At 37.3% G+C, this 27,704-nt stretch overlaps 1 protein-coding gene across 1 annotated transcript in view; it reads right to left on the bottom strand.

Annotated features, from left to right (window-relative positions):
* LOC110173200 (rho GTPase-activating protein 20) overlaps nt 1-27,704 on the bottom strand; it is a 42,899-nt gene that overhangs the window by 5,191 nt on the left and 10,004 nt on the right. Inside the window, exons 3-14 of the mRNA XM_020939195.2 lie at nt 16,411-16,584; nt 14,948-15,097; nt 13,414-13,455; nt 13,250-13,334; nt 12,283-12,360; nt 10,582-10,648; nt 9,502-9,657; nt 8,431-8,594; nt 7,255-7,419; nt 3,455-3,567; nt 2,430-2,622; nt 613-727 (exon numbers count right to left, since the gene is read on the bottom strand). Coding sequence (XP_020794854.1) covers nt 613-727; nt 2,430-2,622; nt 3,455-3,567; nt 7,255-7,419; nt 8,431-8,594; nt 9,502-9,657; nt 10,582-10,648; nt 12,283-12,360; nt 13,250-13,334; nt 13,414-13,455; nt 14,948-15,097; nt 16,411-16,584 — 1,502 coding nt within the window. The remainder of the gene's footprint in view (nt 1-612; nt 728-2,429; nt 2,623-3,454; nt 3,568-7,254; nt 7,420-8,430; nt 8,595-9,501; nt 9,658-10,581; nt 10,649-12,282; nt 12,361-13,249; nt 13,335-13,413; nt 13,456-14,947; nt 15,098-16,410; nt 16,585-27,704) is intronic.

Genomic DNA, 27,704 nt, shown 5'->3' with positions numbered 1-27,704 from the left:
TGCACCTTGGACTCCATGATGTAAAACAAACAATATATCAAACTAATATTATTTATACTAATTGAATAAAAAAATAATAATAATAAATCATAACATTTTACTACTCTACATGTGTGATGTGCTAAATATGAAGAGACATCAGACTAAAGAAGACATATCTAGGCTAGTGTTGTCATTAAACTAACATTTCAGACTCGATTCTGAAAAAAAAGGGTTGACATTTGACACCAATTTCGATACACAATGATAACAAAATAGATGTTTTTTTTTTTTTAAATATAATGCAATTTTAACACAAAATACTAGTAGTTCCTTAAAGGTGCATTGTGTAACTTTTCTGGTAGCGGGTCCATCAAATGCTTTTCTGCATGAAAATGTTAATACTTTGTCTGAAATGTTTCACAGTATGCTATTAAACAATTAAACATTTCTATCTTCATGGAGACTCAACCTTTTTCGTTTCACTTTCAGTACTTGTTTTATGGATTAGTACAGTTTGTAACCATGACCTGACCAAATCTAAATCTACTTGAAATAATATTTAAAGCAAAATGTAGTAAAACCTTTGTGGTACTAAATTACTGGTTTATATATAGGTGTATTTGTTTTTACCTGTCTCCTCCTCCTCTGTCGTCTGTCTCTGTGGCGGTCCTCCAAACATCGAGCAGGGGTCTTCTCCAAAAATCCCCTGACAGTGTTCGATCATGAACTTCACCAACTCACAGATCTGAAAACACACACACTCATTATATAGTTACAAATAGAAAATGTTAACACGTTTCTGGCCACCATTTTCCTTGGTGGCCAGTGCTGCAAAACTGATCTGAAAATAATTTGGTTGCTGATTACTGAAAAAGGAAACTCATAAAAAGCATGAATTCTACACACTAATTACATCTTCTGTTATTAAAGGTCTTATATTATGCAAAATTTACTCTTGTGAGCTTTAAGTCATGTTAGAATGTTGTTAATTGAACAAGAACATACCCGGAATGAAACAAAACACAACTCCAGGTATGTTTGTTGATGAGGAAACATTAAAACAGATCAGAAAAAAGCATAATATAGCATAATAATAGCATAATATTGATTTGTTTTGTCTTCGTTCACCACGTCTGACACCAGAAGAGGACGTCCTGTGCTCCTGTTTAACCTTTTAACCTTTTAACCACACAGTTCTATGGATTACACACATTTTGGCAAGGAAAAATATCTAAAGGTTACTAGGGCAACTGTAATCTAATTCTAGTTACATTACCGCGTTACTTCCATTACAGTAATCCCTTAGTAGTACTAGTTACTGCCAACACATGTGGTGAGCTCATTGTTTTCTTAATTAAGCAGATTTGGAGTTTTCTTTTAACAGGTTTAAGTGTCACAACTGCAAGATTATCCACACAGAACAACATTGTTTAACCAACTTACAATCCTCTGATACTTTTAAATTGAACTGTGATACTTAGGCTTAAAGGTACACTCGGTAACTTTCTCGTGGAAGGTGGAGGGGCTGCCTGCTTGTCTATCTATTAACTACATAGAGACAAGCGGCAGATGTCAACAAGTAAAAGGTCAGATCTGTGGAGAGGTGAGCACAATCGCGGTAAGAATGCATGCAAGGTGTTCACTAGCAATAATAAAACCTGTAATTGAATTGAAGTGTTTAATACAATACTGTGTAACATTCCAGATGAAGCAATAACATCTCCAAAAAGACTAGCAGGTTGCATAATACCCCACCAGAAAAGTTACTTAGTGCACCTTTACCAGACCTTCTATTAGACCTTTGTGACATTTTTTTATGATTGTATTTTATTTCTACTCTATGCACTTAAATTGTAGCCAGGCTGGCACCACCTAATGCCTTCGTTCATTTTCATTTCTCTCCAGCGACTAGGTCAGGAATCACAATACACTAGACGATTTGCAAGAACCTGGGAAGTTGTAGACCGCGCACCGGCCAATCAGTGAAGAGCTCAAGCGTCTGTCTGGGTCCGTTTTGTGGTATAACACAACAGTAAACAAAGTGGTTGAGATGGATGTAGACAAAGACAGACATTCTGTGTTGGCAACGATTCCCGAGATCGAGGATTTAAAGCCGGAACAAAGAGAATGTTTGGTGAATATTATCAAGAGGAAAGACGTTATTGCCCTTCTTCCTACGGGATTTGGCGCATTACATATGTCACGACCAAATAGCAGCAATTGGTTTAAAAAAAAAAAAGTACCCGCCTACTGTCAAGGGAACGAATCCTAATGCTGCAGACGGTTTCCACAAAGTGAAACCGTCTGATTAATCATTCTACTTAAATTGTCTCTCAGTGAAGTTATATTACTCTGAAAAAATAATACAGCCTGAATAAAAATGACAGAGCCCAGGGCAACTTCTGGAATAACTTGAATATTTTACGTTTAAAGTGTGCGGTTTGTACCTTCCTGGTTCCCTCCCCCTCCACCTCGGGGTTGTGTGCTGCCCCCGGTGGCCACAGAAGACTCGGAGCGATGCAGATGGACAGGTTCAAACTGGTCATCTGGTTTTCTGAGGCGTTGGTCTGGATGCCGTGGAGGACAGCCAGCAGGTGGCGCAACAGCATGGTGTTCTCCTTAGGCAGCCGGAGAAGGATCCTACAGTAAAAACAGTAAACGTGTTTAATAATTTATAGTTCAGGAGGGATATATTTTTACTATATTAACGTAGCTTTTACTGATAACAATTATAATGGAAACATGACAGGTGTTTTAGGAGCGTTTTTAGCGTCAACGAGGCGTGCTCCTTTTACAATTTTCTCCACATTCTGGGTTGGGATGGGATTTGATGTCCAGGCCGCGTGGTGTAATTCCCTCGTCCGGGCAACACAGGTTGAATCGGAGATGGTTACGATAGAACACGATAGAAACAATTATAATGACGATTTATTCTTAATTACACAAACATTAGACATGATGGCCTAGATGTTCTAATTTGGTGTTTGGGTTCTCAAAGATCTGCTGACTCTACCTGACCAGTCTTCCTGTTAAACTTCACTGAGACCTTTGACTGAGACACAAATTCCACTGAGATATGCTCTGGAAATGTTTGGAAAACAACTGCAACAGTTTACTGCAGCAAAACTAGAATTTCCCTCAGGATCAATAAAGTATCTCTCTCTCTTTATATTATCCAATCAGAAAGTTGAATCTCATTTGTGTTGCCAGTGTCAATGCTTGGTTGGTTTAAACCTAGAAGGACTCTCTCTGATCTGAACAGTCACTACCTAAACTCCAGCACCTTCAGCCAATCATGAATCAGTGCTAGTGCAGCCTCTGGAGGTTATTACCAGAAGTATGAGAAAAATCATTGTCTCTATATACAGGTTAATTAACACACTGGCAACCCAAGTTCAGTTGTGATTCTAATACTTTTTTAAAACTGTAAAAGCACAGAGTACACGCAGTTCCTTTAAATGTAGACACAGACCTTTGTACGTCGTGCACCTGCTCCTCTTCCTCATCGTCTTCCTCCAAAGCATCGAGCCACTCTTCATAGAGTTCACAACACAGCAGACTGTTCGGGATACTGCGCAAGAACTCCTGAAGACCACACAAGGTAAACACACACACATTTTAAACTATGTGAATACAAATTATAATGGATGTAATACAATGACTATGTTTAATCGCATCTTAATGTTGACAATGTAATTTTAGTAGGATTTATAAATCCCTATAGCAGCTTCACTGCCTCTGTGTTTTTGAATAGGAAAATCAAGTCCCTAATTATTATCCAAGCTTAAATACTAAATCAGAACTATGCAATATATATATTTAATAACTTTAGATTTTTAATGACCAAAATCTTCATAGTAAAAATGTATTATATCAAATCAAGGCTTACATTGGACTAAAAGCAGGTCTAGAGTAGGACTAAATTTCATTATCAGTAGTTAAATCTAACTAAACCTGGACTACCTCAGGTCTAAACTTGGACTAAACAAGAGCTAAACCAGGTCTAGACTAGGACTAAATTTCATTATCAGTAGTTAAAGTTAAACCTGGACTACCCCGGTCTAAACTTGGACTAAACAAGAGGTAAACCAGGTCTAAACAAGGACAAAATAAAAAACTAAGATTCTGAACTGACACTTTTTGCAATGTTTTTGACCCTGTGAATCGCCATAGACCATTAAATTACATTTGCAAGATTAATTTAGTTCTATTACATCACTTTTCTTAATATCCCAGTACGTTACATTTTGCCATCACTTATACCGTGTGCCCTAATAGTAATGGAGAGATCGTCAATAGCTTAGCATTAACAGCCTTTGTAATGTTACATAATGATGCGCGATACTATAGCCACTATAGAGTTTATGCATAAAGCGTGTGTGATCCGAGCAGGTAACAGGATTTAAATAAAGATTATAACAATGAGAAGCAGTGGACAGTCTGTACTGCTCACAACGGCTGAGTCAGAAAACATGTCATTAAAATACTGCTTACAGATGTGGAACTAAACCTCTATCATAGACTGTACATATAAATGAACAGAGCTAACCCACTCCACACAGGAAGTGAGCGTGGGGGCGCTTCTGGCTCCAATGACTCCAGCTCCAATTGACTTTACATTAAGAAACCATCAACTCTTTCTGTAACTGCTGCAGTGAGACTCGTCATTTTGGTTTTAAAAAATATTGGTATTAACCCGCTCTACATGATCCTGGTGTTTTTATTTTGATAGTTTGTCTGTAAAATAAATATCTATGGAAATTGGCTTCAAATTCTCCCCTATAACTGCTCTCCTGGAGCCAAACGCAGTGGGTGACGTCACACTCCCTTAGTTCACTTCAGAGTACGTATAAAGTAAGAACTATAAAAGCTTAAATGTACTAGTAAAAAACATTCTTGCTCGACTAAAAACGTGTCCTCACAATCAATTAGCCAATTAAAAAGGGGCGTGGCCACAACAATCAAAGCTATTATGATCTGATCATGTATATGACCCTGCATGAAAGTTCAAGCAAAAAACTATTAAGCAGATCTAAACTCATGATTCTTTCCCAAATGACAAGTGACAAATAAAAGTGTTGGCCGACTAAGGACACCACTGACTGATCGATGGACTAAAGGATTACAAGCCACATACATGTATTTATCAATGCATATGTCAAAATTCTTAAATCAAAATGTGGAAAAGGGAATGTGTTTGAAAATATATCCTGCAAACGACATCTGTCTGTTTACTAATATTATTACTATTACTATTACTACAGTTTAGAAAGACAACATGAAGTTTTTTTTTTGTTATGGTTTATTGTTCAAGTGCAGAACAGTTAGGGGAAGTGAGAGAGGCTCTACATGCACAGGAGCCTCCTGTACCACCTCCTCTTTTTCTTCTTCCGTTCCATCTCCAGCTCCTGCTCCAGCGCCGTGCTCTCCTCCTCCAGCAGGGAGCACTGTCTTTCTGTGCTCCTCTGCTTTTCCTCCAAGGCGCTGAATCTTTGGAGCAGTAGGGAGAGCTCTGTGTTCAGCTTCTCACGGGTGTTTACGAGAGCTGTTTTCTCTTCCTCTAAAGCAGTCTTCTTCTGATGTTCCTGCTCTACCTGCTGGTGTAGAGCCCTGTTCTTTACAGTCAGCAGGGAGAGCTCTTCCTGAGTTGTAGTCAGGGCGTGGCCCAGTGCGCCGCACCTGTCCACCAGCAGGGAGCGCTCTGCCTGGAGGTCTTTACTGGTCCTCAACATGGCGGCCTTCTCATTTTCTAACTGTGCTCTGCCATGTTTTTCCTCTTTCATTTCCTGCTCTAGAGCACACTTATTTTCAACGAGCAGGAAGTTGTTTTCCTCACACCTCCTCAGTTTTACCTGCACCGCATCACATGTCTCGACCTGCACCGAGAGCTGTAATTTTAGCTCATCGCAGGTCCTCAACAGGGCGGCCTTTTCATTTAGCAGGTCGTCTTTGTTCAGTTTGTCCTGCTCGACCTGCTGTTGGAGTGCAGTGGTCTTTGTCACTAGCAGGGAGCACTCTTTCTCTGAGGTCTTGAGTAGCTCCTCTAGTCCACTGCACTTCTCCTCCAGCTCAGCACTGATGTTTTTCTCCTGTTCCACCTCCTGCACCAGATCCTTCTTACGCATCTGGGTGCGCTGGTTCTCCAGCTTCTTTAAGAGCTTCTTCAGAGCCCCGTACCTTTTTTCAAGGATGGAGTGCTCTTCCTGAGATCTCCTCAGGCAGTCCTGCAGCTTCTCACAGGTCCCAAAAAGCTCTTGGACTTGTGTCTGCATGTGCTCTCGTTGCTGGAGCATCTTTGCCTTCTGCTCAGCCTGCTCTTTCTATTCATAAAATAGAAATAGAATGTGGATGGAACGTGTTACCAGGTGACGCCAGGTGTTGCCAGGTGCTGTCATGTGATCAGGTCAGGTCAGGTGATTCCATAGTTGCCATAGTTACATATGAATTCCAGTATATCACAGATTTATTTGAAAGTGTTTTTAAAGGTTAAATATGTATTTTTGTGGTGTTTGAAGCGTCTGTCGTCTCCACCTGCTTTTCTCTGTGCGGACAACCAACCTCACAATATGACCGACGCCACACAAAGAGAGTTCTCCTGCCAAGACCTGGATCTTTTCATTTTTAATATTTGGCAACATGTTTTTGTATGTGCTTATTCTACCTTATTTCTCTTTTTAAAAGTCTGTTCTTATACAGTGTGAGCTGCAGGAGGAGCTCTATCACAGAAAATTTCTTAGGTCTGCTTCAAGGTAATTCACCATCAATGAAATCTATTATTAATCTTAAATACTGCTAATATGTGAACATACGGCTGTCAGCAGTGCAACAGCAGAAGAGAACAGAAAGGCTGTAAGGTTAATCATAACCAAATCAAAATCGCAATTTTAAGTAAAGCATAATTATTTCTGAAAACCTTATAAAATGACTTAAACCAAAGATTCTCTAATAATTCACACCAAGTACCACCTAAGAAAAGATCTGGTCTTTCGAGTCCTTCAAGTACCATCAGATCTAAACCAGGTCTAAATCAGGTCTAAACCAGGACTATTGTAGGACAAATTTAGGGCTAAACCTTGTCTGTAACTGGACTACACGCTTGATATAGTAGTTCTAAACAGGACTAACTCAAAAGGACAAATATGTAGATTAAATTGAGAAAATATTTGTACTACACACTAATCCGTGTACGATCTGAAGGAGCTTGCGTACCACAACTTGAGAAACAGTAATATAGGCAGTTATGCTAAGAGGCTAACGAAATGCAACCAAAACCTTAAAGACGCCAGCGATGATGAACACGTGGTCTCTGGTCATTGGGAGTTGAAGTTCTCCGGCGTCTAAAGAATCTCGTAGTTCCCTCACGGCTCGAGCTCCGGCCGGGCGTCTGAATATTCCTCTAGTCCAACAGCCTTCATGATACAGGAACGTCAACATGTCCTGGAAAAGTAGAACAAAACTAAATAGTGTGTGCGTTATATTTTTGTCACATTTAATTCAGAAGTCAAATAGTTGGAGATAATTTTTTTCAAATTGTCAGTTAGTCAAATTATTATTTCTATTGCAAATTTAGATTTTCAAAATACACTTTTAACCACATAAATGCCAAAGTAGGGTGATAGGACCTTTCAAAATTGAGAATATTTAAGAATGTTTAAGTATTTAAGTGTTTTTTTTATGAAAATGACAAATTGTTTATTATTTTTTGACATTCTGATATAATAATGTTGCTTTCTTTGCTATAAAAAGGTCTATTTATATATGTTAACAAATACAAGTAACAAAATATGAATATTTTTTATTTTTTATAGTCATTGCGGTTCTAGACAAATTATTAAAAACTGACTTTTTAGAGCCTTTAATCTTAAAATAGTTGTTCCCTTTCTCATTTACCCTCTACTAATCTTTATTTTCATGTATTCAAGACATCACTGCTTCGATCAACCCACTGCTCTGTATTTATTTTATTCTCAAATTTAATTTTCTTAATCAAAGGATTCAGCAGTTTCACCTTTTTTCTTGCAATATAATAAGGTTTGTCTTGTTCCAGTAAAGCTATTGTAAAAGCCTTAAAAAGGGTTAAAATGAGAACAATGTGTAATGGCTGCATTTAATTATCGAGCATTTTTATCCTCTGTGAACCAGGAAGTAAGTCTGATGCCCTTAGCATGCTAGTTGTTGTTAACGTCCTGTTTATAGCCACTATTCTGAGTATTTTTCACCATTCAAAATTTAGATTATTTTGTTTGAATTCATTGCTATGGCAAAAGTACATATTTTTCATCCCTCACTTACAGTCACATGTTAATACTTTATTCATGGCTTCCTGTTATATTAAACCATATTTCTACCATTTTCCATTTAAAAGATGTCATATTTTAATTTAAATTGTTAATCGCTATGGCCTCTGATCCTAGATTCTCATCATTCTGAAACAGTAAATGATCTTACCAAGACGGGTTTGGGCAGCGTGTTCTCGATGCACACGGAGCTCAGTGGTTGTCCAAACAAACATCCTCTGGGGGCGCCACTGAGCGACGAGAGCTGAGCGGGGCCTCTCCAGAACGCCCACGTGATCAGAGAACGCCGACGCTTGAACGACTTCTGAGAGAAATCTACAAGGATTAAATAAACAGCAGTAATATATTTGAATTCATAATATTTTGCATAATTTTTGAATTTTTTTATTGATAAAACTACATAGGTTCAAAGGTCCATTGTGTAACTTTTCTGGTGAAGGGTCCGTTAAATGCTTTTCACCTTCGAGATATTATTACTTTGTCTGGAATGTTTCACAGTATGGCATTAAACCTTTCTATCTCCATGGAAACTCAACCAGACCAAGTTACAGGTCACATCTGTGGAGCTTCACAGTCAGAACGCCTGTTTTTCTAGGCATTTTTGAGCTATAAAACCACTTGTAATTGAATAAATGTAAGGTAGAGCTGTTTAAAGTCATGCTGTGGAACATTCCAGACAGAGCAATGACATCTCCATAGAAACAAGCAGGTGACGGACCCCCAACCAAAAAGCTACATAGTGCACCCTTAACTTTATTATGCTGTATCTATGAAATTCTTACCAAATTTTACTTGCAATCAGAAGTTTGTGCATACATATTACATATTTTTTTATTACAATTTTTGTTTTTGGACACTTAATCATCATAAAAAAAAACTCTTTACTCAATTCTTTAAACATGCTTTACTCAATAGATGCATGTTATCACATAGTAGTCCTTTTTAGAATTAAATGTGCACTGCGTAACTTTCCTTGTGTGATCTGTTGTTGCTTTGCCTGAAATGTTCCACAGTATTATATTAAACGTATGCATTTCTTTCCACAGATCCGACGTGTAACTTTGGCTGGCGGCACTTCCTAGTCTCCACGGAAACAGACAAGTACAAGGCAAAACTGTGCAACATTCTTCGCAAGTTACACAGTGCACCTTCAGTATAACATCATTTGTATATAATGTCTTCACGCATGTTAAGCTAAAAACTCCATTACCCACAATCCCACCTGTTGCCTCCTGGTGCTGCTGCATGACGTCACTGGGTCGCGGTTTGAGGATGAACTGGCACTGTTTATAGAGCAGCCTCTCCTCTTCTCTGCCCTCTCTCCCTTCTTTCGACTGTCGCACATGATTCATCTGGATGCTGAACGGAAACTCATGACCTAAAATAAAATTAAATGTACTTATCAAAGTGCCCTATTTGTTTGGATTAAGGTTATCAAAAGTAAAAAAAAAAAATCTGATGCTAGTCAATATTAAAACTAGTACTGAAACTAAAAAGAAAACCGAAAGAAAGAAAATCGAGTTTCGAAGTTACAGTATTTCATGATTTGTTGTAGGTTAGAAATATTTGTTGGGGTTTAGGTTTAGTTCCAAATTAGACCTGGTTCAGACCTGATTTAGACCTGGATTTGACTGCATGTATCAATTTTCTTTTAAAAATATGTCATCCTAATACTTTTGTCTTGATTTTGCACTATTTGTGTTTTAGGCAATAAGTATTTGTGAACTTAACTATCAAAATTATGCAGTTAAAATCTTCTCTTTAGTATACACAACTTGTCTAAAATACACAAGAGTTATGATTAAACTAATAATAACAACACCAATATTTTGATAAATGTAGGTATAAACAGTCAGAAAATTGTTCCAGGAATTGACAATAGTTAGAGGTATTCTGTTTTAACACTCATCGCTACACTTTTTTGTATTTTTGTACTTTTCTTAAATGTTTTTTCACCACAAACTGGCACTATACTGACCACAGGTACTATCCCACCAAACCAAGTCATAAAAAAAACATAAAAACCTGTCATAAACACTTGCACACCACATACAAACATATGAATAGTGCTGAAACTTGTGTGACTATTTCTTGTTTGCTTTAAGGCCTACCACAGCACGCGGTTTGAGAATGAATCGATCCACTGTTTGCACTCTAGCACTTAATCACGATGAACTAAATAGAGCAGTTTATGGGGGAAAGCTACCAAAGATGTACTGTTAATTTTGCATATTGAATTATAGTGAAACTATGATCAGATGACTTTATATTGGGATTTAAAGGAATAATAAATTATGCTTACCAATGAGAGGGTAAGGCGTGTTGTCTCGCTTGGAGATGACCCATAACTGGTAGTCTTTTACATTACCCTAAAAACAACACAAAAATACACAAAGTTCAGACCTATTTACAATTATAATGTTTTTGATTATGACTCAATATTGGGGACAATTTTGTTCCATGTATCGTATTTTTTTAACTATAAGTCGCACTTTTTTTCATTGTTTGGGTGTTCCTGCCACTTATATTCCGATGCGACTTATATATTAAAATTTTCACACTTGTGTATCAGTATCTGCTGCTCCTGTTACTCCTGTACCACTGTCACTTGGCTCTACTGTGCATGTCTCCTGCAGAAAGAGCTGCTGTCCTGCTGCAAGTAGTGAAATATTCAGCCTAAAATGGTAATTAAGCAGCAGAAAAAAACTTGTGAGGGACTGGAGAAAAGCGGGGATGAAGAACACAGCTTCACCGTAACCAGGAGGGTGCACCACGCAGCTTTCCTGGAAGTCACTGGATGGATCGACAAAGCCTGGACTTCAGTGACAACCAAAACCATCCTGTCGGGATTCAGAAAGGCCGGAATAATTCTAACTGGAACTGATGCTGTCTGACAACAGCTACACAGAAGAGGAAGAGGCACTATGTTTACCTCCAGAGGTCGTGGCGTTGCTCAGAAGTGACTCAGAGGATGAAGAATTGAATGGATTTAGTGATTTGGAGTGAGATGGAGAGTTTGTTAAACTTGTTCTGTTCTGTTGTTTATGCTATAGTTATCTGAAGGACTGTTTATATGTGACGTTAACAGCCTGTTGCTTTCTGTTCTATTGTTCTTACTTGACTTTCAAGATGAAATGTGAGTTCCTGGTCTCTGTTTTTATAAACTACATTTCCCCCCAAAAAAGTGACTTATAGACCGGAGCAACATATAGTCCAAAAAATACGGTAGTTGTAATGTTTGTAACAGTCTATTAAGTACATGATTAAGAACATGATTGAAGAAAATACATTTCTACTCTTACAACTAGTACTACTACTATTATGATTGAGAATCAGGTAGTCTGTAGTTAGCATGCTAGTTCTTTACCGTCACAGCAGCACTCCACTCTGGTCTCTGAAAGTGAAAAGTGCTTATAAACTCATTGTGGTGAATAACTCTGAAGTTACAAGGTAAGAGAGGAATAACTTTGGACCATTGCAAACTCTTTAAAATTAGCTAGTTTTGTATTGTCACATTTTTAAGAATGGAAAACTTAAGTACAGCTAAATCACTTTATTTGCAATATTGACAATACTCCATCCTAAATCCTGTGAATACCCAATATAATATAGATGTTAAAGGTGCATTATGTAACTGGAGGGTCCGTCACCTGCTTGTCTCCATGGAGATGTTATTACTTTGCCTGGAATGTTCCATGGTATGACATTAAACACATCTGTCTACCTTTTATTCATTATGGGTGTTTCTATTGCTTAAAAATACAATAATTCCCTCTGTGAATAGGGTCGCCTCTCCACTAACCTGACCTGTAATGCAGACTGTAGTTGTCTTAGTAGAGAAAGACAGGTTTAATCTCTACTTTGGAACATTCTACACAAAGAATAATGTATCCATGAAAACAAGCAGGTGAGACCATCCACTAGAAAATTTATGCAGTGCACCTTTAAATACAAACATTTTAATTTCTCTTTGTGGTGATATAAAGTAGTAATAATAACTTACGATGATGCCAAACTGCTGCAGGGCCAATCGGATCACCTCATTGGTCGAATCCGAGTTACTAACAGGAAGTGTTTTAGTCTAAGGAGAATAAAAACAATGTCAGATGTTAATGTAGTGTAATATTACTGCATTTCAAAGGGGCAAATATGAGTGGTTCTGAAACTATTTAAAACTTCTACTCGTATCACTGGAAGTACGCAAGGAAGGAAGGATGCAAAAAAGTCACAAAACAAGGAAGGAAGGAAGCAAGGATGCAAGGACACCAGGAAATAATGATGCAAGGACACAAGTAAACAAGAAAGGAAAGATGCAAGGAAGGAAGGATGTGAGGAAGGGAGGATGCATGGAAGGAAGGATGCAAGGACACAAGGATGGAATGAGGCAAACAAGGAAGGATGCGAGGAAGGAAGGACACAAGAAAAGAAGAATGAAAGGAAGGAAGCAAGAATGCAAGAATGCATGGAAGGATGAAAGGACACAAGGAAGGAGGAGGCAAGGACGCAAGGAAGGAAGGAAGCAAGAATGCAAGGAAACAAGGAAGGACTCAAGGAAGGAAGGATGGAAGTACACAAGGAAGCAAGGACACAAGGAAGGAAGGATTCAAGGAAGAAAGAATGCAAGGAAGCAAAGACACAAGGAAGGAAGGCTGAAGGGAGGAAGCAAGGACGCAAGAATGCAAGGAATGACGCAAGGAAGGAAGGATGGAAGTACACAAGGAAGGAAGGATGCAAACAAGGAAGGATGCAAGGAAGAAAGGACACAAGAAAAGAAGAATGCAAGGAAGGATGCAAGGACACAAGGAAGGAAAGATGCAAGGAAGGAAGGTCACAAGGAAGCAAGGACGTAAGGAAGGAAGGATCTCTACCAGTATAGTTGTACCCGAACCACTGTATTAAATAATAACCTCCAAAATGTCCTTTTTATGTCTAATATTTAGTTACTTAAACTAAAATAAAATCAAACTTACAACAGCAAATGTATTGATCCCTTTTCCATAAACTCTTAAAGGGATGGTTTTGGGTTCTTCCATTTCTTTCTCTTCTTTTATCCGACTAGAAGGAAACAAGAAATACTGTCAACATGTAAAAGCTCCGAAGTAAAACTATAAATATATAATTTATTTATGTTTACCTTTTGAGAAGTGACAACCATTTCTCCTTTTGTTCCGCTGAGCTGTGAATAAACATGTTTCGTTTAGTTGTAGCAGAGGGCTTGTTTTGGGTGCAAAAGTTCAATTTTACGTCAGTACAACAAGATTCAGCGTTGAGAGTTCAAACAAAAACTGACCGAGCACATCCATACAGGAACTCAATCAAACTTTAACTTTTAGACTAGTCTTGACAACTTATAAAAATGGTATTTTCTAGATAAACCTGATGGAAATTATATGAAAAAATATATTATCAATGGATGAAGCCAATGTATTCTTTTTGTGAATGAAAATGAATTAAAAAATAGTTTAGATTTAATTGGAAATCTGAAAATAAATTATGCTTAAATATTTCAGAGTAATGAAATTAAGAGTACTGTCAAAATACCGGATAAGTATTGATAAGTGTAGTATCTATAAATCCTTATAAATCAATCAATAAACCATATGGAGTCTAAAATAATTTCTACTTTGGACAACTACTTGTAATAAATTAATTGTATACCCACCCAAATCCGTGTGTCATTCATTCATTTGTTTTTCAGAATAAAACCAAAAATAAGAAAACGAAAAAACAGCTATTTTCTTCATTATTTGTCTCCAATACCAAAATGAAAAAAACAGGTAACGATTCATTTTTTTATTTTGTGTTTAAATGAATAATGGAAAAAACAGATAAAGGGCATTTCCTGTTTCCGTGACTTAAACTGTGATGCCGGACTTTTGCGCCGCATATGGACTGAACCAGGACTTAACCAGGACTAAACAGTTTTCAGTCCTGGTCTGGTCCTGGTCTCAGTCCCTGTCTGGTCCCAGTCTCAGTCCCGGTCTGGTCCTGGTCTGGTCCTGGCCTCAGTCCTGGTCTGGTCCTGGTCTCAGTCCTAGTCTCAGTCCCGGTTTGGTTCCAGTCTGGTCCCGGACCTGGTTCAGTCCTGGTTCAGTCCGGCACCGCAGTTTAAGTCACGGAAACGAGAAACGGTCGTTATTTGTTTATTCCATTATTCATTTAAACACAAAAATCAAAAACTGAAAAAACAAATTGTTATCTGTTTTTTAAATTTTGGTTTGGGAGACAAATAATGAAGAAAATTGTTTTCGTTTTCTTATTTTTGGTTTTATATTGAAAAACAAATGAACGAATGATACACAGATTCACCCATATTGTTTTGTAATTTAAATGTTTATGTTTTTTGTTTTTGTTTTTAAATAATGTAACACAAACTCAAAGAATCATACCCAAAGAATTACAACAGCTGTAGATGAATTCATAGGTTTCAACTATTTGTTCAACTTCATGTTATATGCAATATTTTGAGGAGTTTTTCCTCATCGTAAAAATCGTTAATCGCTATAGCAACAGTCCAAATTTCTCAGCATTCTGAAACCAACAAATACAAGACCATCTCCACCGCTGAACCTCCCCCGCATTCCCTCATACGGATCTCTAAACATGAACTATATTTACACACAAACACTCGGAGCGTTTCTAGGTGCAGGTGGGTGGTTGCTTGTTACCCAAACACGGCCACGCAGTTGGACGTCGGCCAGCCCAAAACGAAGCTCCGTTCTGGGTATGTGGTCCCCTCGCACACCTCCTCCAGACATCCAGCCGTCCACATCTCACACAGAAGGACCTGCGCCTTCTGCTTGAACTGGTTTGAAGACCTGCAAACATGAACACATTATCATAACTGTTCATTTATCTCTTAATATTGTGTTATTTTCTGATCTACTGTATGTTATAATGTCGTTTCTTCATCACAAACAGACCTGGAGTTGTGTTTTGTTTTATTCACACATGTTTAAAAACAAAAACTCTGTATATTTATATTGAAATCTCTTGAATAATCGTCATTTTTTTAGTTACACGATGCATTTATTCAACATTTCTCAGTTTTGTTTTTTGGGGGTTTTTACTCAGCTTTTTGTGTTTATTTAAATATTTTATCCTGACAATGCTGATATTTAGAAGTTGTTATTAAATAAAGTTTGGAAAAAAAAAACAATACTCTCTCAAAAAAACTTTGGTATTGGTAATTTACGCAAAACTTTCAAATTGAAAATAAAAACAGGCTACAAATATGAACCTTATAGCAGTTTTGCGATATATAAAACATAAAATGAATAAAATATACTTTGAACATGAAATAAGACATAGAAAAACATAAATGTATCCAAAATAAATTATATATACAGCTGTTCTACAATCTCTACATTTAAAAAATAAAATAAATATAGATAAATACAGATCGTTCTGTCTCTGGAGCCGTTTTCCATCGGATTAGTGTGGACGAACACTGGATCCGCAACGAAAACAACTAAAATACGTACTAGTGTGGATGAGGCCTTAGTTCATAAGAAGGATCCACATTAAGGGCATTAGTTTGTTTCTTCTTAATTAATGCTCTTACTCTCACTCTAATCCTAACACCTTAACTAAGTAGGTACTAAGCCTGAATTACACTCATTAAACTGTTTCTTCATTATGAGTTAAAGGCACTGAACCTGATTTTTATTGCTTTTAAAAACATGAAAAAACTGAATAAATTAATTTTAAACAGTTTGCAGTGGTCCAAAGTTATTCCTCACTTACCTCAGAACATCCTAATTATTCACCACGATGAGTCACAATTCTCAGAGACCAAAGCGGAGTTTTGCCATCACTAGCATGTTAACAGCACACTTCCTGATACTAAGACATACTTTATAGTTAGATGTGGACTTATTTTGACCTCAAGATGTTGCTTATACAATATAACTGTACTGGGGTAAAAAAAATTGCTCAAATACGTAGGAGAAAAATCAGGTACAGGGCCTTTAAAGTTAAAATTAATTGTACTCTGGTTTTGGTCTTGTTTTAGTTGTGGTCTAGTCCAGGTTTAGGTTCAACTTAAATCCTAGTTTAGTTCTAATATTGGTGTATCTGTGCTGTCAAATCATTACAAAAAAATCTAACTACATTTTTGAACATGACTTACTTTGCTTTAGCTATGACCAGGACATCCGTGAAGAGGAAGAGGTGGCGGTCTTGGGTTTGCAGTCCTGTTTTGAGCTGAGCGTGTCCGTGGAGGAGGAACGAGCGCTCACCGCCGCTTAAAAAGGACTGGACAAAAGCGCTGGTCTCTGGACAAATGGACACCACGAAACTCTCCCTGGAAAACAGCAACAAAATGCAAACAATTATGAAACTAAATTATTTTTGAAGTTCCAGAATTTCCTCCACAAACAACAAAATTTCCTGCTAACCCTGTAATTTAGATTTGTTATGAAATATGATTCTTATATTAGTTTGTCCGTTCAGATTTCAGTATTTTTGCCAATTACTCTGAACGTCTTTAGAATGTGAACTTTGAACCAAATTGTATTATTAAAACAAAAATGTGAATGGTTCATGTTCTGTTGTTCTGGATGGGACAAAATTTCACGCTGCAAGATCTCGCGAGAAAAAATTACCACGAGATTTTGCACACAAGTTGAAAATGATCTTGTGAGATTTTTTTCCCATGTTTTTACGTTTGGGATTAGATAACAAAACAAAGTACTTTTGAGTTACATTTTTTGAGAAGCTGTAGTCCCAAAAAGCACTGCTACAATGACAGCAAAAATATTAAATAAAGTAAATCAAAAATGGTGAGGCCAAAATTGGGATCTGGATTGCACAATTTATTTATTATAAAGAATATCAAAATCTCATCTTGTCTCGTTCTCATAGATCCAATCTCATGCCTCGTCTCGTTTTGTGGAAATTATATCTTGTCCCAGCCCTTCTTAGTGAACTATTCAATCCGTGAAATAGTACTACAATACTTTAAAAAGTATAGGACTGTCAATTCAATATAACACTTAAAACATTTGCTATAGCCTACTACTACTACTACTACTACTACTACTACTACTACTACTAAAATATTACAGTATTTTACCACCAGAATTACCCATAAAGGAAAAGTATAGTTGGCAAAGTCAGTTTTGTATCTCCATGGCAACCCACATAAACAATACTAACTTAATTAAATAGCCAATGAAATTAATGCTTCAATCAGGGACATTTTGCTGCTAATTATTCTCAGTATGTGACCTATTATAGACTCCTCTCTTATCCGCTGCACCTTGAATGTTTTGGATAGCGGTATGCAGTCTTGTTTTTAATATATTTTTAGTAGCGTGTTGTGTAACCAAATAGAGGCTTAATATCTGACTTGACCATATGTTCCTGGTTTATTTCCTGACTGCTAAAAGCTAAAATCCCTAAAACATTTTTCCGTGTGACGAATTTGCATGAACCATGTGATGTACTCTGGATTTAATAGTTTGGCAAAGCACAGAATATGCTGAAATGACCTTAGTTCAACTTTACAATTCTATTATATCTGTAATAAATTAATTTAAACCTGACCTGGGACTTGAGTAAAATTTTCTGCTTTTTTGCCAAGCTCTGTTTATTACCCAAATAGCTGCTAATATAAAAGTAAAATAAATTGTGATCATTCATGTAGCAATTTTGAGGCAATTGCAGGATTGAACAACACTCTGTAGGCCAATATTATTTAATACTAGGAATGTAATGATAACCAAAATACCGCAATATCGTATCGTCAAAGTTCTGACAATAATATTGTGGACCATCAAATTATAAGTCTGAATTAAGAGTTACGGTGCAGCAATAGCTAAAAAAAGACAGAGGGAACTACATAGACCATGATCCTTTGCTCCATTTTGTGGAGACTACAAAAAGAAATAACAATTCTAAGCACTTTTAAGTCTTAGTTCTTTGGATTAAGTCTTGTCAAGGTATTTTAGGAGAAAAAAGTGGCATATTAACAGTTTTAGTTATTTAGCCTCCACAAAATATCGCAATAAATATTGTACTGTGAGATTTTGGATATTGTTACATCCCTAATTGTGAGGCTCCCCATATCGAGAGCTTTCCCACGATATCGCAAGAAATATCGTATCATGAGACTTGGACATCGTTATACCCCTATTAAATATAGACGGGGGCAATTAATGAATATATAGTATGTAACATTTTTGCCAACTTTACTACACTGAAAAACCGTACCCTTACTGTGAGCAGGCTTGCATCTCCACAAACCTGACTCTTGGCCTGAAGGATGGCCCCTTCCCCTGTTTGTTTCCATGGAAATGTTGTGGCTATAATGTTCCACAGTATGACCTAAAATCTAAAGGTGTGTTTTGTAAACTTTCTTTCCAAAGTGTAGATTTAAAACTTTTATTAAATTAAGCAGGTGGTGTTGGGGCTGCTTGATTATGGAAAAAATCATTATCACGATTATTTTCGTCAATATTGAAATCACGATTATTCTAATTATTATTTTTTTTAGTTACAGGATACACTTATTAAGCATTTCTCTCTCTCTCTTTCTCAAAAAAACAAAAACAAAACCCAAAACACTCGCACTATTTACGCAAAACTTTCAAATTGAAAATAAATATAAGCTACAAATATGTACCTCATTTTTGCACAGTTTTGCGATGTATAAAACATAAAATGAATACAATATACTTTGAACATGAAATAAGGCATAGAAAAACATAAATGTATCCAAAAAGAAACTATATATCCAGCTGTTCTACAATCTCTATATTTAAAAAAAATAAATATACTTACTTATTTATATTTAAAAATTTGTTAAGCTTTACTCATTTCAACTCGATTATATGAATTTGGAAATTGTTTGACACACAAATCAAAATTGCGATCAAAATTCAATTAATTGCACAGCCTTAGGTGACATGCCATCTCCTGAAAATTACATACTGTAGCTTTAAATGTAATATTTGTTATTTCTACCATCTGTGTCTAACCCAAATAACTTGCTAATTGTGTCAAACAGTTATTCTGATTCAGTTGTGGTAAACTTAGCCGTCCTGGTGCCTCTTATAGTCGGCTCCTGTACCTGTTAAAGTGACAGTTACAGCTTGAGCTAAGACGATGCTAAACCCTGGTGTGTTAAGTCCATTGTTCCTCGGTCACACCCAGAGGACCTTTTTAATGGGGTGACACTTTCTCCTGTGACCCGGGCCATATGTTCAACACGAATGTGAAACTGATTAGGCCAAGTACGAACCGCGCGCTCCATTAATCCGCAGGCCTTTTCTGCCACATGTATGTGGACCGCATCTCGACTCTTTTCTGGATACACCAATAATGCCGTCCATAAACCCCGACCTATGCTAAATAAGCACTTACCTCACTATCTCCCGCCAGTTTCCGTGTATGCCGCGTCGACGACAGCCTATGATGTGCTCCTGGGACCTGGGCAATTTTACGCTCCTTATCATTACTTTGTGAAGGAACTAACTCTACGGTCACTGCACCTACATACCCGGCCTGTTTTTAGAAAACGCCAAACATATCCTTATTCCGATTTCCTGACTACCTACCCGCGTGCGCATACGAACTAAAGCGACGCATTTCTAACTCTCCTGTGGATGAACCGGGAATTTCGCTATGCGGTACTTCCGCGCATATCCATCTACAGATCCGTAGTTAAATGGCGAAGCACTCAACATCCCCGTACATGCTGAGTCCATTCCTTGTTTAACATTTCTATTTCCCTCCATTGCGTCTTTCTCAGGCTCTTCCCTCCTTGCGCACACAAAGGAGTTCGTGTGTATTAATAGAAAGCTACACACTAATAGTCTGGGTGTACGGAACAGCGAGGGATTAACAGCGTTCCGAACTGAACGCAGAGGAGAGACAGAGGAAGTTAGACGTCGTGAGAGCCTCCCCGCAGCGTACAGGCACGTATATTGCGGTCCAGAGGGCATTTTGGTAAGTTATAGTTGGAAGGAATCCACACAGTATACCAATGACCACAAGTCCAAAAACACAATCAATAGCACTGCATGCAGAAGTTAATCAACGACGGCCAATTAGATCTGCTACCATTTATTCACGTGTCTACACAGCAAACAAATGGCCATGATGGATATCCTCACTCAGCAACATACTTTGATATATACTCATTACAACACAAATATATATATATATATATAATACAAATAATAATATGCTTTAGTGATTTCATAATTATTAATAAGCAATATTTTGGTTATATTAAATTATACTAAATGAAATAAACACTAAACAAATTACATTCAATTTATCTATATATTATATAATGTAATTTATAATTACATATGATATATTATTGTTATATAATATATATACCTTTAATGAATATCCATTATATACACTTTTCTAAACACTCAGACGCTGTACAACAGGTATTTAAGAGCCATACTAAGTATAATAAGTAGTAGAAACAAGTAGTTAGCTAAAAGCTATGTAAATCTACGACAGAGATGCATAGAGACGCCAAGTCATAAGGCAGTGTGGGCCTAATAAAAAGTACGTGTAGAGCCACAATATAAAAGTAATAGATGGGTTATTTGTTGGCAGTTTATTTTCTGTTTGCCGATCTATGGAATAGTAGAGAATATCTATAAGATATAAAAGTAAATCGATTATATCAATCGACTTACCTCACAATACAGGTGATGCATATGCTGTTGTGACACCTTGATTCCCCACTCTGAGGGCACGACAACTAATTGCAACCCCCCTTGCCCCAAGTGTCTGCTTGTTACCTATGGATCTACATCATGTTAAAAAAAAAAATAGAACTGAAAAACTCTAGGTTCGTTGCGTCTGATCTAGCTTTATCATCAGACATTCACAAGTATTCTTATGCTGTAATATAAACTGTAGGCTCTTCACTCCCATCAATCTAAGGTAGACTTCTCCAACAGCGGAACCTTACTTGAGATCGCCTGGGTTGGAGAAAGGATTTTTCTCATAGATAGCATAGTCTACTCACTATCTCATCCACACAACAAACCTCTCTATCGTCTAACAGGTCTCCCAAAATGAGAGTCTGTGAATAACTTGAAGACTAAACCTTCTATGGCGAATATCGTGTTAAGAATAGACTGTGTTATGGCACTTAGAAAAAAAAAGCTGTAGCACTGTGAATTTTTTACCATTATTACCTCTAATAGACCATATATAAACTATCCCAATGCCTATTTACTATCTATGAACGTCGAACAACATCACAGCTTTACTATCTCAGATGCTCAATATTACAAAAAACATCATTATCATTCCAGTTTACTGTGATACACATGCTCCCAGTGGCTAACTCATATTTTGTTTTTGTTTTAATAAGTCAACACCCTCTAACAACTTGCAGATACAACTTTTTGACAGAACGAACCCTTGCCTCTAGACACCCAGCCTCCTCAGTGCGCTCCGCAAAAAAGAAAACATGCAGCCACAAGCTCCCCAGTCAGCATGGAGTTAATCAAAGTGAAGCTCACATCGTATATACGAAAACACTGAGACCTCGCATCCCATGCGTGCTGAAATCTCTGCTGCTTGTAAATAGTCCCTAATTTGTCACTTACGACCAGGCCGCACATGACGAAACGAATTAATTATTTAATACGAGCTCATCGCTTGAATGTGCGCGTTTGCGAGCTCTATCTCCTAGCTCCTCACATACTGGTCTTCGGAAGGCCACTGGAAAGCTATTCATACGCACGCTAAATGAAGCATAAGGTCGACAATCTGTCTAAGTCATGCGCCATTGAGCTTGGGCACCATTATTTACGTATCAAAAATGGCAATACCAGTATTATAGTAACTTATTTTAGCATTATTAGATGAGAGGACAAAAAGCTGGAGTGTGTATTGCCACTAAATATGCGAGTTAACAACCTCTGAGAACCGGTGGTGTGAATGTGAGTGCGTGTCGTTTGACAGGGCCGTGTCTGAGCGAGCAAAGCTAATATTGTCTCTTATAATGTGTATAAAGCACACAGTTACATAAAAGCGTGCCTTGAGAAGCGAGTTGACCACAGAACTTCATATCAAACCAATCTGAAGATAAGTATTATAATTCGAGACCGATATGTTTATACACCTACAATTATAACAATTCCACTAAGTGTATTATAACAGAAAACTGCTCATGTAATAGTCCCACAATAAAAGTATTTGAATAGTCCATCGCTATCAAAATAGAAAAATTCTATTTTTACACATTTACATTTTTTATTGCACTTAACATATAGAGATATAAACACTAAAACCAGAATTTAGTAACTAAGTAATTACGAGCGTGACTGAATATAAAACATACAAGATGGTCATGCGATGGAGTGACAAATATCCTAGATCTAGTATTAGTTTAGATACCTAAAACTATAGTGAAAATTATATTCACTATCTGGACCTACGTGAGCCTGTATCAGCGCGACCTGGTCAGGGCTTTATTTAGCTAGGAACACAGGAGACGAAGCCAGAACATGACGCCTCGAATTTCAAATATTGACCACTTTGGCGACCAAAAGACGGTGAGTGGTTAACTACTCTCTGGCGAATCATGAGTATCAAGTGCGCGTTTGCAACACAAACAGGTGAGCAATGTGTGTGAGTGAAAGCTGGCTTAAGCGAATCTTAACTGACTGCAAAATATAAGAGAGTAGACCCTGTACGAATAATCACAACAACAAATCTCGAAAGAATAGGTAAAGTTGCAACAGATAAATATTGAAACTCCTACTTTTATGCCAATTAAAATAAAGCAAAGATAAATCCCAGTAAACACATTTCTTAAACACAGCTATCATTAAAAGGCAGTTATAAAGAAGCAATAATTTAGTCATATGTAGTTAATTATTTGACCCTCACTACTACTACACAGACTGCTCCACACACACGAACTCTTGTCATATCACAACTAATAATTAACAAAAAATCGATTGCTACCCATGTTTATTTTACTTGCCACACGAGGCACAGTGAGTTGTATGACAGCGACGATCAAATGAGCTGAGCCCCAAAATGCATTAATCCCCTAACTTTTTCAGAATAGTGAGAGACGAGATAAGTATAACCAGGCAGCCTATGTCTTCCGTTATTGGTTTATAGCAGCAGTGAGCAGTATATGACATTGACTCAAGTGTCATGACAAACAGGGCACTATATTTCGAGATGGTGTGAGATGGTACGAGAGGCATACACGACGTCCACGTAAAGCACCCCGCGGCTCAATCCTATCTCCTAATCTTACTCACCTTTCTACTGACAGCTGCCAGATACCAGAGTGGCAGTGTTAGGACGAAAAAATGTCCAGTAGGAATTCACGACTAACGCCAAACCTACAATCATTCACTCTGGAGCTCAGGCATCAGGTAAGTAAAAATACAGGAAGTGGCGCAGCTGTGTGAAGAGCAAGCGTAAAAAAAGATAGATATACAGAAGTTAAATCATTTTATTCAAAAATAGTGCAAATTCTGACAAGCATAGTCCAATGAAAGTTGGAGCGTGCTGGGATGAATCCTGTGTAAATATAAATGGTCTTATTATCACAGCATATTTGCAAGAAGGAAGTTTATGTTTGTTAAGGAAAAGTTGAAAAATTATATGATATTACACAAATATCTTTAAGACACGATGCCGCAGAAGGAATTTGCCAATTTTTAGAGAAATAGATATATCCGTAGAGGAAAATACATTACACCCTGAGAAACTAAAAACAAGCATCAAATTTCAAAACGTTTTTTTGGAGAACAAGACTATAAGATATTTAGTGTTCGTGGAGAGTAAAAGAGAGAATTCATTATATATCTAAAAAGTCTGGACATAATTTTTCTTCAAAAAAAAAAAAAAATACTGATGAATATTAGATGTATATTCAAACAAAAAGTGTCTATTGTGGTTTGTATCTTATGCAATTACTTAGTTTCTCACACTAATTGTCTGTGTGTGTGACTCTACTTTACTGACAATGTATCTTGTTAGGGACCCCATGTTCAGCTTTCAAACACGAACACATGGTTTTGCCGTAAAATATTTAGTTTTAAATGGTGTAACTTCATGTGCACAAATTTCGTACTTTAAAATTTTTGCAGGGGTTAATTAAACCTGTTCCATTGCACACCAAGACCACTCTAAAGGCCTTACAATATAGCACATGTCACATTTCCACGTTGTAAAAATTAGAGACTTAATACATGGTATTCAATCTTAAAAATGACCATGCATCTTCAACCAAGCTGTCTAGTGTGATCTAAACTACAAAGGATGCGTAGTTCATTGACCATCTGTCATGATGCGCATGCATATAAAGGAGGTCAAAGATTGAGCGACTTAATAACCTAAACAGCATATGTGGAACTTAACACCTCCAAGGTTATGCTGAACCAGAGCCTAAACCAGATTAAACACCCACGGAAACGCGAACAAAGAAATATAACAGTAGGAGCTAACCACAGAACATAAAGGACCTAACAGGAAGTATCACTGCAACACCAGAATCTACCACACTGCCATAAGCCGACTAAGAGCCTCACGCGGTATAAGTAGAATCCTAAATTGAAGGCGAATTAAAAAACTGAGACCCAAGTTTATTAGTTTTGCAAACCTCCAGGTTACTTCATAAACTAAAACTAAGTTACTGAGTAATAGGAACAGACAACACATAGTAACAGTCAAAGTCTCCAGGACGTCTACACAATCTCTCAACTGGGCATTCTGATTTTACCATTATTTTATCCCTAAACCCCCTACGTGTTACTATATACTATTTACTTGGACCTCGAGATATAAACACAAGACTAAACCAGAAACTACGACCCTAGCGACGTAGAGCACAAATGTATCTAAATTTAGGATCTTCATAAAAGCTCGTCCTTCATACAACTAAAAAAGAGCAAATGAGCTACCAGTCAGAGACAACTGAACCAGAACTAAAAAGGCAAAGTCAAGAAAATCACTTATAAAACGGTAGCTAAATCCAAAACCAACGAGAGATCTATTAAAGGCAGACTATTATTACTGCAGTTTCTTGTGAACTTGTTTGAACTTACATGGCGCGTCATATTCCTTAGAGAGCCTGGACCTGCGCAAATCTATAGTGTGTATCGTGACGACTAGCACTTCACGTGAAATTGTAATTTTTGACAGAATGCCATTAAGTCTAATAATGGAAAGCAAAGAAATACTGTCTCACTGTCGTCTTGTGTTCAGAACAGTGTAGAGAAAGCTTTAAAGATTGATGGTTAGTTCAGATACAGGAGATGCCTTTCACATTTCCCTCGGTCATTTTCTGATTAATCACAGTCTGTGCGGTTTATGGTGGAAACTGCCATATCTCAGAGTCAGGCAAATAATATTTAAAAAAATGAAAGTATAAAACTCGCATCATAAAATACAGTGTCGACCCTTATTGTAACAGCGCCTCACTGTAAACATGAGGCAATTGGGCACTATTAAATAGTCAAGGGGTGAGTTTTGGACCATGACGTTAATATTGACTTGGATTATGTTAAATTATAGATGCCATTGCACAAAAATCTGTGCATTTTACCATTTGAAAGCGTAGAATGCTTACCCAATTTTGTCAATTTAATCTGTAGTTGTACATGCATAATTAACTTTAGTTAGAATATGTCTAATCAGTGTGCAGATTGCCCATCATATTGCTTGATGCTAGAGACCTATTAGCACATAAACATAGAGGATATAACTAATAACTTAGATATAACAATCCTGCTGAAAAGATTAGTGGAGAATGAGAAGCCGCGTATCCAGTTACTCTAGATTATTGTGTCTTATTTACTATGTTATAAATAGTCCTGCACCTACAACTGTACAAAAGAAGTTAGGCTACAAGTCACTAAATAAAATCAATAAACTAGCAGCCATATTTTGCCAGAAAGAGAAAGGAACTGCAAATCTGCTGAGGTCGATCTATCACACGCCCTGTCTGTAAACATGTCCACAAATCTCACTCTGCCTCTCTGTACGATATTTTCACAATATACATGCAGTCTAACAAAACAGTCAATGTGCTACTTTTCCTCATAAAATGCCTTGACAAGACTTACTAACCCAAAGAACTAAGATTTCAAAGTGCTTATAACATTTATTTCTTCATGTAGTCTTTGTTGAAACAGAGCAAAGGATCATGCTTTATGTAGTTCCCTCTGTTTTTTGGCCATTGCTGCATCATAACTATTAACTTATGTGACTTAAAACACTTGCGATGGTTCACGATATTATTGAGACACTTTTGACGATACAGCATTGCGATATTTTGGTTATTTTTACATCCTTAACAACCACCAACTGTCCAATCAGTGCTCTCATCTGGCATTCAACCTGAGGGGACACCAACTACCACAACTGCCACACCAAATTCTTTACTGGAACAGGGAGACATCACCACACAGGGCTTTGTAATTATGTGCACTCCAAGCCTTTTATTAATTCCTTTACACAGGACTTCATAAAAAAGGGCAAGGCGAGGATTATTGCAGTCATGTTTTATAATATATTACTGAAAAATAATCTTTTTTTCCCTACTGGTCTTCGGAAATCCCCTGAAGTCCAAATCACAACATGTGCAGATGCCAGACGCCATTCATTCATATGCTCAAGGTCAAGGGTTAGGGTTTGACCTCTGGGGTCAACTGGCAGGCAGTGGGAGCAGGGAGTCACATGGAGTGGAACAGATGAGTTTTTACACATTTAAACTGAGTATTTGTGATAGTGTCATGCCTGTTGCTGCCTATTGACATTAATTAGACAGAGATCAATGGATAAAAAATCTAGAGAAAAACAGGGAGATGAGACAAAAAAAAAACATAATTTTTCCTCATATTGATGAATTTTCATTTTGTGTTATTATAAACAAATAAAAAAATGTCAATTTCCTGAACAAACAATGACAAAACAAAATTCATGAAAGTTTTTGGACTGAAGTGATTTTAAAAGCTTGCCATTTTCAAATTGACTTGTTAGCACTGCAAGCCAAACCCACCAACAAAAGTGGGCACGAGGCTAATGCTAACTGTGAAATTAGTAAGAGAGACTGAAGCTAAAGTCTAGTAGCATAATTACGCATTTTCCTAGTTCCCTGTGTTTTACAGCTATTTGAATGTCCTCTTGTGCCTCTTATACATGATGCAGCAGTGACAGCACATAGACATTCGGACATACAGCCCAGGGACAGTGTGTGCCTCAAACAGCACTGTGAAGGATTAGGCCTATAAAAAGGTGTCTGGTTTCCTCGCCTGAGGGCTGATGGCTGATATCACAGCTCATAGAGTGGCTGTACACCTCATTATCAACACTGGGGCTCCCTGGTGCTTCCACTGGCCCAGCATCGCCCAGGGCCACACCGCTAACATCAAACACATGCACCACACACCACACGCCTTACAGATGGCGCCT

This window comes from Boleophthalmus pectinirostris, unplaced genomic scaffold (genome assembly GCF_026225935.1).
Source record: "Boleophthalmus pectinirostris isolate CB_2022bp ecotype Guang Dong unplaced genomic scaffold, ASM2622593v1 HiC_scaffold_11, whole genome shotgun sequence".
Classification (NCBI taxonomy): domain Eukaryota; kingdom Metazoa; phylum Chordata; class Actinopteri; order Gobiiformes; family Gobiidae; genus Boleophthalmus; species Boleophthalmus pectinirostris.
The sequence above is the reverse complement of the archived record's forward strand: the minus strand, read 5'-3'. Positions and strand labels throughout refer to the sequence as shown.